At 40.1% G+C, this 12,777-nt stretch overlaps 1 protein-coding gene across 1 annotated transcript in view; it reads left to right on the top strand.

Annotated features, from left to right (window-relative positions):
• The window catches only part of spon1a (spondin 1a), a 66,321-nt gene extending 54,534 nt beyond the window's left edge, over window positions 1–11,787 (top strand). The window contains exons 9-16 of the mRNA XM_029428745.1: window positions 177–317; window positions 2,271–2,346; window positions 3,635–3,817; window positions 7,074–7,244; window positions 7,380–7,547; window positions 7,894–8,058; window positions 9,137–9,403; window positions 10,879–11,787. Coding sequence (XP_029284605.1) covers window positions 177–317; window positions 2,271–2,346; window positions 3,635–3,817; window positions 7,074–7,244; window positions 7,380–7,547; window positions 7,894–8,058; window positions 9,137–9,403; window positions 10,879–11,042 — 1,335 coding nt within the window. The 3' untranslated portion in view covers window positions 11,043–11,787. The remainder of the gene's footprint in view (window positions 1–176; window positions 318–2,270; window positions 2,347–3,634; window positions 3,818–7,073; window positions 7,245–7,379; window positions 7,548–7,893; window positions 8,059–9,136; window positions 9,404–10,878) is intronic.
• Window positions 11,788–12,777: the final 990 nt, after the last annotated feature.

Here is a 12,777-nt window from a genome sequence, read left to right as displayed (position 1 = left end):
CTACAGCTGCTCTCCAACTTTGCGACTTGTCCTTTGTGTGACTTTTGCTTTGAGTAACTTAGAGTGACTTTGTGCTCATTGTAATCCTGACAGTTTGTTATTTAAAATCCCAAAGATCACGGCTTTGTGTTTTTTTCTTCTACTTCTCCTCCTGTCTTTCTGTGTGCTTCTTTTAGTCTCCCAACAAGCCCATTCTGACCAAGGACAAGATCCGTCCCCTGACCAGTCTGGATCATCCCCAGAGCCCTTTCTACGACCCTGAAGGGGGCGCCATCACGCCTGTGGCCAGGGTGATGGTGGAACGCATCGCCAGAAAGGTCATACCAGTCAGCTGTTGATGCAAATATAGATACTTTATAGCTTATGTGGCATGATGATCATAATGCAGGCAATTCCATCATGGTAGCATATTGTAGCAGATAAAAGTAAACATTCAGAACGTCATTCTGTGTTTACAGTTGATAACCACCACAATAGACTAACAAGACTTGAATTGTGCTGAGTATATTACTGCAGAGGGCAGTACAGTGACCCAGTTAACCCATTAGCTCTTTTGTCTCACAGCCAGTAAAAAAATAAGAAAAGGTCGTTGGTTGGTCTGTTGTGTTGTCTTGTTTCTACTCATTCTCTCTAAGAGCCTTGTTTTATTGCTGTATTCTGAGTTGATCCTCGAGTTACAGGGTTGTCAAACTCATTTTAGTTCAGGGGCCACATGCAGCACAATTTGATCTCAAGTGGGCCGGATCAGTAAAATCACAGCATAATAAACTATTAATAAAGACAACTCACAACTTCTCCCTTCGTTTTAGTGCAAAAAAGTACAAGTACATTCGGAAAATGTTCAAATTTAATCTTTTTACAAAACATTATGAACAACCTGAAATTTCTAAAGAAAAAAAGGTGCAATTTCAACAATAGTATTAGTTTATCATTTACACATGTGCATTACAACATGCAGGTCACAGTGTGTCTACAAAGACACAAAACATTTTGTCACAGGCATCTGGAACAGTATTTTACTTTATGATCAAAACAACAAATTTTTACACTTTGCAAAGTCATCCCGCGGGCCGGATTGGACCCTCTGGCGGGCCGGTTTTGGCCCGCGGGCCGCATGTTTGACACCCCTGCTCTAGTACTTCCAGCTCAGCTCTGCACCTACTCTTCACATATATACTTGGTTCACACTTAACACTCTTAATTGTATGCTACAAAGATAAATCAGCCAAATTAGATAAACATAAAAATAGAACTGGCATCCTTAACGGTCTCCCCGTCTTTATGAAGTATGGATTCATTTAAAAGCTTCAAAAGCAAAAACACCTTTCCTTTTGCTTTATCACTGCTCAGCAGGTACGACGGGGAGTTCAATTCTGTCCATCAATACAAGAATTGATTAGTGCTGCATGTAATTCCTGTATTTTTAGTACGCAGGTGGGAGTAGTGTGCAGGTAGGCAGTAGAAATCATTGGGACACCTGTCAACACATTGTGTTTGCTGCTTTACAAATTGAAGGAAAATAAAATACAAGCTACAATATAATTGATCAAATTTTAGTATTTGCTTAGAAAGTAATGTGCAGTTCAGATCAAACAACAAGTAGGTAAGGTTATTGCAATAATGGGAATGTGATTTTTCTTCAATCAGTACATGAATGATGATGGATAATATTCTGATCAATCAACACCCATTTCAATTCTTCTTCATTTATATGAAGAATAATAAATGACATAATGCCTCAAATGTGTTGGGAGAGAACTCCAGCCATTAACAATGACACAAAACATTGAACGAAAAAAAGTTAATTAAAACATTAATGGCAGGTATTAAAAAGTCACTCTATGAAATATGAAGCTTTTGTAATTATAATTTGATGGGTAGTGAAACACATTCCCTGTGAACTGTGGTTATAAACCAGAAAAGGGATACAAGGTTAGCAGTCCTTCAGTGGCATCTAGAGGCCGCTGTGGGGAATTTATTCCATGATCCTTTTGCCACAACCCATTTGTCATCATTTACTTACAAACACATGCACACGGCTCAGTTTATACTTCAGATTTGCAGAATGCATGGACTTTCATTCATATATATACAGTGTGTCTTCTTCTTGTGTATTGTGTGGATACCACAATTCAGACCATTTGTAAGCTTATGCTGACCTTTGCTGACTCTCACTCTTTCTGATAGTTATCAGTGACAGAAGAAGCAACAGAGCACCTACAGAGTGCTGGAGTCCGTCCCAACATAACTGTGTGTCTGTGTGTCTGCAGGGTGAACAGTGCAACGTTGTGCCAGACAATGTGGATGACATTGTAGCAGATATCGCCCAGGAGGAGAAAGAGGAAGGTCTGGATCCTGCTCCTCTCTCTCTCTCTCTCTCTCTCTCTCTCTCTCTCTCTCTCACACTCTCACTCTCTCTCTCGCTCACTCTGTCTGTCTGTCTGTCTGTCTGTCTGTCTGTCTGTCTGTCACTCACTTACTCACACACACACACACACACACACACACACACACACACACACACACACACACACACACACACACACACACACACACTCTCACTCACTCTGTCTCTGTCTATTTCTCTCACTCTCTCGCTCTCTTTCTTTCTCACTCTCTCTGTCTGTCTCACTCAATCACTCACTCTCTCACTTACTCTCTCTCTCTCTGTCTCATGCTCACTCTCTGTCTCTCTCACTCACTCTCTCACTTACTCTGTCTCTCTCTCTCACTTACTCTCTCTCTCTGTCTCTCGCTCTCACTCTTTCTCTGTCTGTCTCACTCAATCACTCACTCTCTCTGTCTCTCTCACTTACTCTGTCTCTCACTCTCTCTCTGTCTCACGCTCACTCACTCTCTCTGTCTCACGCTCACTCACTCTCTGTCTCTCTCACTCACTCTCTCTCTGTCTGTCTCACTCAATCACTCACTCTCTCTGTCTCTCTCACTTACTCTGTCTCTCACTCTCTCTCTGTCTCACGCTCACTCACTCTCTCTGTCTCACGCTCACTCACTCTCTGTCTCTCTCACTCACTCTCTCTCTGTATGTCTCACTCAATCACTCACTCTCTGTCTCTCTCACTTACTCTGTCTCTCACTCACTCTCTCTGTCTCACGCTCACTCTCTGTCTCTCTCACTCACTCACTCTCTCTCTCACTCACTCTCCCTCTCTCTCGCTCTCTCGCACACACAATTTTTATTTACATAATTTAAAGAGAAATGTGGCACTTTTTATGAGAACTTCAACTTACCCAATTTCATTAGGTAAATAAAATTGAGGCTTTCATTGTGAAAGGTAAACACGGAAGGTGTGATGCTTTAATGCTCCATCGTTGACAATGTGGAAAATAATATAGAATTTGTTAGTTTCCGCTGTTTCAGACCACGGAGCCTCTGTTTGTTTATTTTATTACCTGCATAAGTAAAGACGCAACTCAGCGACACTATGTTTTGGCTGCGTGTCAGATGCGCAATGCATCTTGGTACATGTAGTCAAAATAGCGATACTTAGGAATTTATTGCTTCAATGGACGACATTTACCATCAACACTGATTGGACATTTTAAAAGGTGACAAATAAAATGAAAAGTGTTGAGCTATTACACTTTTTTTATTCCCTTTACCATGTTCCAGATGATACCCCTGAGACCTGTATCTACTCCAACTGGTCTCCGTGGTCTGCCTGCAGCTCGGCCACTTGTGAAAAGGGCAAGCGGATGAGGCAGAGGATGCTAAAGGCCCAGTTGGACCTTAGTGTGCCCTGCCCACACACCCAGGATTTTCAGCCTTGCATGGGGCCTGGATGCAGTGATGAGGGTGAGTATCTATCTAAAGACTGACGTTACTGATGTTACACATAGCTGATAACATAAAAGACATCTGCATTAATTTAAAGTTCCTAAAGCTTCAGCAAACACTAAGCACCTTTGTGAGCATTTCATCTTTGATCATTTCATTAAAATGAATAGGAATATTTCTTCTCAAGCGTTGCCATTTTCAAAAACTTCCATCAGTAATACCCAAGGTACCGTTCTACTGCAGCAATAAAGTGAGAGCAGACGGAGAGGCAAGGAGAGCACTTTGTTTATATGAGAGGCTTCTACATTTTATAGCAAGTCAAGTGAAATTGCATGAGGCCATTAAATATATTTTGTAAGATAAAATAAAGTGATGTCTGCTGGTTGTTCAAGGTTCAGTTTCTTTTAAATTGTTTACCTTCTCTATCTTCAATCAGTTTGGCCCGAGAGGCAGCAGGTTTAGTGTCCACGTCGATGAGCCAATCCGTCACTCTTTGTGTCGAAACATTTGGTTTAATCTGTGACTAATGAAATATAATGACTTTAATAAACCCCTGATCTTTTGCCAAGCACCACCATTGACAAGTATGGATGACTATATATTATTAATTTTACATAGATGATTAAATAAAATGAGGAAACCAAACTTTGTTGCCCATTAAGGTTGGACTTTTCTATCAGTGAAAGTAGTCCTTTATTGCTAGTTTAATGGCAGACAGATTGTGGTTTTAGAGGTTAATTAACTGTGCCATGTTTTACACCTTGAATGCTGAATATGCAGAAATATTAAAACCATTACTTATGATAATATGGTGAACTTTATTTGTATAGCACCTTTTAAAACAAAGTACTTTATGGGATGGAGAGTAAAACAATTTGGCGCTACAGTAAAATAAAATTAGGCAAATAAAAGTACAGAAAATTAAATAGGAAAATATGCAACAATAAAACTGCTCATGTATTCAAACAAACTGTGCAAAGAAAGTAACTCCAGCGTCTTCCTGTGGGTGCACGTATTACAAGGGCTGTAATTCCTACATGGTTTGTTTTATGTGGGTGTAAGCGCTCTAACATTAAATCTGAAAGTTGGCATTTTAACCTCACAGTGACAGTGTTTCATTTCAAACCCAGTGAGCTGGAGTACAGATCAGACACAACAAGAACATGTCACTGTTCTAATATGTACCATCTGCTTTACCTCCATACCCAAGCTCAGATGCTATTCAACCATATGCATCATTCCAATAATTATGAGATTCAAATGAGTCATGACTGGCATTTATTCAATTCAAATGTATTGCTATTATAATATTACAATAATTTATTTTATTAAAAAAATTATATAAAACTTAGTTTGACTTTTTACATTATAGACTGATGGGACAATTGGGTGACAGAGGGGTAAGGGGACAACATGACTATTATGTGATGTCCATCACAATCTGAAGTGTCACATCTGTGGTGTGTTTAAAATGTGTATGTTGACATCACCTATTAAACATACCACTATATATAGCATCGTAAATGTTCATATTATCAATGTGTACTGGCATCTGTACAGAGGCAGACAGCTGGTGTGTGTAGTCTGTACACCATGAACAATTAACTGTTTGGTTATTTGTGGATAATTGCCAATTAGATTAGATAACATAGATTGAAAAGTCTGCTCATATATGTAATTTCTTACTTGACAAACTTAAATATTACTTTACTATACTGGGCTCAGAAAAAACATGTCTTTGATATTTATGTATCATTGTTTTTATTAGTTAAATAGAACCTTTTATAGAATAAATGCAGCAAAGTAATTTACATTCAAACAGGAACAAAAAGGAAATGTTGATTAACTTTGAATGTAGCAAAAGTATATCATAATGAAGGCAGTAGAGTAGAATGACAGTCTTGTTGCATGGTGAGTTTGAAAGCCTCATTTTTTCTGTCCTTCTATGTAAAGGGAGACTGTTCCCAAAGGCAGCTACTGTTTTCGTTTCGTTTCTTTTAAAGCCTAATGTTTTGCTATCAGGTATCAGATAAATCTGAACAAACCACAATGAAAACTACATTCACATACTGTAAGTGTCACCTCTCGCTTTCCTGCTCTAATGTTTGTCTAATGTAAAATAAAACGCTCTGAGGCTCACATCCTTTCATAAGAAACCGGTACCAAAGAAAAGCAAGTTGCGATTGTCTTTGTCAATTAGGTGTCAAAATATGTTCCAGGCATTACCTTTAAATAAGGGAAGGGCATCTACGTTCATTTTCTGCGAGTACAAATTATGTCTCCGGTTTGATTTTAGATTCGTCTTAATTCTCCTAGATGCCACGACGGTATGGATGATTAAATTAGATGGCACGGAGCCCTGGAAGGGACACGGAGGAGGGGGGGGGGGAAACAAATATTGATGCTTAGAAAGAAAGAGAAAAAGAAGTTGTAACACTTGGGCAATCAGCAAAACAAGACTCTTAGAAGTGTCTAAAGAGGACATCATGCACGTCCAGAGTACTGCAGTTGATTGCTAATGAATTCAAACAGGCCCGCAAGGTCAGAGTATTTCTTTGCGACAAGTGTCCCTTTGCACTTAATATTCTTTTCAGATGTCTCTCGCTTGTGTGAAAAAACGTCCCCACGAAGCACTGATTTAATGTCTTATATTCGAGGCCAATCTCAAAATATAATTTTGACACCACGGGTGTTTGAGCTCCACTGTAGTGTTCTACTTCGCAGCTTCACCAAGTTCAACTCAACAAGAAACTAAATGAAAATGTTGTTTGTTCTGAAAATCCAAAGCGTATCAATAACCCGATTATCAACATACAGATTCGCCTGCTGCACTTAACAGTTTACAGCTCAGTTTGTTTTGTATCCATTTATGACTACACAAAAATATCATTTTTCTTTGTCACTTGGAATAAGCTCTGTGGAAGTTTTGAAATGAAACATGTGCATGTTTCAGCTGTAATAGTCACAATTCCCAGAAGTCCCCTCCTGTCAACACTAATTAGATTGTCACACATCAAAGGAGACGCTCAGGTGGAGCAGCGTTCCCTATTTGGACGTCTTTTTCTCTGTGATGAGGCAAACAGGCTTTTAAATCAGGAAATGAAGAATGTAAAAAAAGGCAATTTATAAGACCTGAGGCAAGACAACATACATATTTAACACTTATTAAGCTACAAATTCACACTTTTGAGCTTCCTGTGTTTAAATCATTTAGTCATTTACCTAAAACCACTGACCTCTCTTGAATCTTCCTCTTTGTCATTGGACTCTTCAGAGTCTTCCACCTGTATGTTGTCAGAGTGGATCACCTGGTCTCCCTGTAGCTTGTCCTGCGGCATGGGCACACGTTCCCGGGAGCGTTATGTGAAGCAGTTCCCTGATGATGGCTCAGGCTGCTTCATGCCCACGGAGGAGACCGACAACTGTGTGGTCAATGAGGAATGCTGTGAGTTTTCTTCCTTTCCTTGTGTCAAACTCCTTTATTGAAACGTGACCTGCCAAGTGTTTCAGTTTATACAATGGATCTAATGTAAGTAGCATTGTAGGTTTACTGTACCTTGTCTTTCCCTCTTGGCTTTAGCTCCCAGCAGTTGTCTGGTTACAGAGTGGGGCGAATGGGATATCTGCAGTGCCACTTGTGGTGTCGGCATGAGGAGGAGAGAGCGCATGGTGAAGATGCCTCCTGCAGATGGCTCCATTTGTGGGGCAGAGGTGCTAGAAGTGGAGAAGTGCATGATGCCAGAATGTCGTGAGTAGCAGTGTTTTCAGAAACACAATCACTCCTGACACTTCCTACACTTTTGCCAGATTGGGGAGCCGGGCACAAAGGGCCGGTAGCCTAATAGATCCATGTAAGGAGCACCGAGTTCCTGTCGCAACTCTCTGAACTTTAATCAAAGAGGATTTTCTTTCAGATGTAACTTTTCAACAATGAATCCAGACAGCAAAACTTTTGAATCAGCGTTTGTCCCCTTTGTCCCTTCATCTTTAAATTACCAGCTGTTGTTTACTTAAAAAAAAAAGAAGAGATTTGATCAGTTGCATTTGAGTGAAAACCTTTCACACAAGTATGCGTTTGATGTTGATGTGTATAGATACGATCCCCTGCATGCTGACTCCATGGTCCGACTGGAGTGACTGCAGTGTGACGTGCGGGAAGGGTTCGAGGACACGACAGCGCACGCTCAAGTCCTCCGTGGAGCTGGGAGAGTGTACAGAAGATTTAGAACAGGTGGAGAAGTGCATGCTACCAGAGTGTCGTAAGTATTTATATCTACACACCCACATACTGTACATTTCTAATTTATGGAAATTCATGATAATTCTATCTTTGTTATGCAACCTGGTGCCTTTATGCAGATACATACATTACTGATGGGAGCTACACAGTGCGGAAAAGGGAGTCAACTATACTGTACAGCTGCACTGTGCACCAATTGTACATTTACACTATTTTGGCGCTTGCGGTAACAGATGTGCTGTTTTCATATTCAAGCTGGAATTAAAACTCCTGTCAAGTGCATTACATGACAGACATTTAACATTAGGAAAGTATTATAAAAATGATCATTAAATTAAGCTTAAAGTGTGAGGTTAGTGACCTCATTTAGAAACAATGTCTCCCTTACGTAGCTTGTCCAACTGTTCAATGTCCCGCTCACTACATATTCAAGGCAAATTCAAAGAATCTGTATCAAACATGTTTGTCCATGTTATATTTTTTATAGAAAGATTAATACCGGTCAAGATGTAGATATCAGTTTTGGCTTTAGCAAGTCAGTATTGGTTGTACTTGTTATTCACCATCTCTGTTTTCCTCTGTTAAATAATGTGACAGATGTTCTATGCTGAGCAGTGTGGTTATCAAAAAACAATGTTTGAAACAGAGGCATATTTTTATGCTATACACTCTCTATTTGAATAGAAATGTGTTGCCATCTTTATCACGCTATCTTGAAATAAATTAGACTTGAAGCAGGAAAAGTTGTTGCCAAACCAGCCAAATCAGTAAACCTGCCAGGAGGAGCAACACAAAGTCTCACCGTGTCCCCCAAGATGTATAAATCCATGTTGTTGTTTTCGGGCTAAAAGTCAGTGATATATACTGTATATATTTATTTCTGTGTCAGTGTTTTTAGTTTACAGCAGTGTTGAGGATGTTACCTCGGAGCCATGTGAAAACAAATCAAACCCCCTGGAACATTACAAAAGTATTCTCTGTGGTGTCATAGTATAATTTAAGATAAAACACAACATATTCCCTAGACATGGATTCATATATTATCTTTGACAGCACATAAACCTCCTATGTTTTTTGTCCAATTCTTGTCTCCTCAGCCATAGACTGTGTCATGTCAGAGTGGACTGAGTGGTCAGAGTGCAACAAGTCTTGCGGGAAGGGTCACACGATCCGGACACGCATAGTGAAGCTGGAGCCTCAGTTTGGAGGAGACACATGTACTGAAACCATCCAGAGGAAGAAGTGTAAGATCAGGAAGTGCAGCCGAGGACAAGCCAACAGTGACGAGAAGAAACGACGCAAGGAACAGCGTGAAAAGAGGAGGAGCAAACAGGGCAGAGCTGAGGTCTCCACCGAGCATCCAGGTTGGTTTTCTCCCTGGTAACATTAGGAACTACAACACCACACAGGTAGTTAGCATAGTTCCTACAGGTCCTTGTAATCCATGAAAGTTTGTGAAGTTGAGTGTTGAGTGTTGAGTGTTGAGTGAGCAAGGCCATGAAAGTTAAAAAAATAGACCTAAATAGTTATGGGTCACTGAAAGTGCTTGAATTTATCACATATCATATAACTTATTTTAAAATTTGTTATTTCATTAAAGCACTTTAACTTGTGAATAAGTCTGTCGCTCAATTTACACAATATGTTGTTTTACTGTGCTGTGAAATGTCATCAGAAAAAGTCATAAATAAAAGTCATTCATTTATTTATTTATTTATAACCTGTATTTTACCAGGATAGGTCTCATTGAGATTAAAAATCTCTTTTTCAAGAGAGTCCTGGCCAACATAGGCAGCAGCACAGTTACAGGCGAATCAAACCAGTCACAATCATAACATTAATCAAAGCATTTACAGACACAGCGCTCTGCTTCAATGTCGTTAAGAGATTCTTTAAGTCTGTTCAGAGAGACCAGCTCTCTGAGTTTCAGCTCATTTTGCAGCTGGTTCCAAGCAACCGGAGCAGCGTAACTAAACGCCCTTTTCCCCGGTTCAGTGCGGACTTTTGGGACAGTTAAAAGAAACAAGTCCTCGGGGCGAAGCCGATACGATCCACTACATTTTCGAATAATTTAGATCCTTAAGTAATGGAGGAACAGCTCCAAGAATAGCTTTATAAATGAGGATATGCCAGTGTTTCAGTCTACGGGTGGTCAGGGAAGACCATCCAACACGAGCATATAAGGTGCAGTGGTGCGTCTGGGTTTTGAGGTTTGTTATAAATCTCAGTGCACCGTGGTAGACGGTATCCAGAGAGCTACGGTCATAGTATAGTATGCCATTAAAATGCCATTAAAAAGTTGTAGTATAATGTTACAAAGACCGGGCGCCACAAATACAAAGGTTGACCCTCTTTGCTGCATGTCATCCCTTCCATCTCGCCCTCTTTCCTGCTTTTCTATATAATAAAGTTTTTAAAAAGTCGTAAAAGAATCATAGTATAGTATGCCATTACATGTCAAATATAGTATCTCATAAAAAAGTCATAGTATATAGTTTGCCATAACAAAAAGTCATAGTAATGTATAGAAGGCGATAGAAAGATAACTTATACCGCCATCACTTGAACATCGCATGATAGAGACGTGTTGCATGTTTTCTAAAGCCTGACAGATCTCATTATAAAAATGCTCAGTGTTTTAACAGATTTGTTTTGTTGATTTGTTTCTCAATCTACGCTGTGTTAGGTCCTTGAATTTTAGGAACTTGTACCTGGAAAGTCCTTGAAATGTCCTTGAATTTAATGTGGGAACCCTGAATAATAAAAAAGAAAAGAAAAAGAGAGAAGCATTAGTCTGATGGTTTTCCTCCTTTACCCTTCTCTTGATTTCTTTCCTTAGGGTGTAAAATGAGGCCGTGGTCAAGTTGGAAAGAATGTACCAAGCTGTGCGGAGGAGGTATTCAAGAACGGCTCATGACAGTTAAGCAGAGGTTTAAGACTGCCCAGCTGTCCAGCTGCAAGGACAGGAAGGAGATCAGGGCTTGTAATGTGCACCCCTGCTAGGAAGGAGTAAGGGGAACTGGGGTGATGTGGAAAGGAGGGAGGGAGGGATGACAGTGGGGCCGGCAACAGGACAGGGCGTGGCACACTGTCGCACAATGATCCAATGCACTCTGTTCAGGGCTGAAATGGCACATGCTTGAATCTGTCTTGGGTGAATCCAGAGCTCAGGTCCGTTGTCATCAAGAGAAGATCTCGTGGGAAAACTCTGGATTTAAACTAGGCTGATTCTTCTGTGCTTTTAAACTGGCTCCTATACACATAGGACTCTTTTGCAAGATTACTGTAAACTTGTTGTGGTATAATGTGTCTTGAAAAATATAATTATGAAATATAAATGTATTCAATACTAAGATAAAGAACTGTTATATCTTGTGGTATCCTTAAGTAGTACAGTATATTCCAGACTTTAAAGCACAGGTGCCCAGCCATTCCAGTGTTTTATACGCCTTCAATTGTTCAGTTGTTTCTAGGACACAAAATGCCCAGTTGGCTTTTTACCCAGCTATATTGTTGTACATGTAGGTGCACCACGACTGAGATCTATATGATTTTGAGCATTATTAGAAGATTTTGTTATTTTTTGCTGTGGAATTTTTTGATAAGAATGTGTCCCAAGATTCTTACCAAAGTCTTGTGTAGCTGTTTTCTAGATGTCTTCTCCTCCTTTTCTTTATCTCTGTTCCTCTAACATATTAATATTTTGGAATAATATCACCTTTACAATAAAAGTAAATGTGACAACTTGTAAACTGGATCCGTCTTTTTATTTTTTGAGGATAAACGTGTAATGCAGGCAGTTGATGGTTTACACTTCTGCTGCCACTAGATGGCAACAGCTCTCTTAAAACCTTCGCCTTTCATAAGAAGCGGGTCAGTCCTGAGGCTGCTTGTTCCAATGGCATGCTGTACCAGCTGACTTGTCCCCTAACTCCCCCCCCCCCTCTACCACTGCAAAGAATCTGCCCCCCTACTCTCTGGTGTAATAGGAGGGGGGAGGGGACGATGTTGGGCTTTCTTCACTGTGGGAACGGGGTGAAAAAATCAATATACACATCACAATGCTATTCTTGTTTCCATGCCAACACACACATGGGGGAAGCCTACACTCCTCACAAGCGTTGGAAACATGGAAGGGGAATTGTTACGCTTGTGATTAAGCTTTTAAAACAGAAAATGCTGCAGAAACCTTAAGAGGAGTATGAGTTTAAAGAAAGAAAAGAAATAGACTGGAAGTGTGTTTTGTTGATCTTTTTGTATGATCTGATTGGAAACCCCTCTGGACCTCGTCCAGTATAGTGCAGTGCAGGCTGGTGGTTATGTAGCCGTCCAGAGATCACACTCAGACTGGAAATCAACTCAAAGATGCAGCCATGCCAGCAGACCTTCCATGTCTCTGATATTATAATGAGATTCCTCTGTCTATGGCTACATTGATGAATATTTATATTCTGGGGGAAGGCCATACTGCTGACATAAAAGCTGAACTCTCCAACCTCTCCCTCATTCAGCCTGTTTTTCACTGAGCTTCAAAGGTTTCAAAAACTGAGGAGAATTCAGGTCCATAATGAAGGGATAGAGGGACTCATGGGTGAGATAGCATCTTTTAGCATCACCCGTCTGAAACATCACCTTTTTGATGGATTGGTTTTTTGTTTGTGCCACACAATCCTTGTGAGGCAACATTCATATACTGTAAGTTACTGCAACACCCTTTCCTTATTTCAAAAACGCCTAA

The sequence above is a fragment of the Cottoperca gobio genome, chromosome 3 (genome assembly GCF_900634415.1).
Source record: "Cottoperca gobio chromosome 3, fCotGob3.1, whole genome shotgun sequence".
Lineage (NCBI taxonomy): Eukaryota > Metazoa > Chordata > Actinopteri > Perciformes > Bovichtidae > Cottoperca > Cottoperca gobio.
Note: the sequence above shows the minus strand (reverse complement) of the source record. Positions and strands in the feature narration are given on the sequence as shown.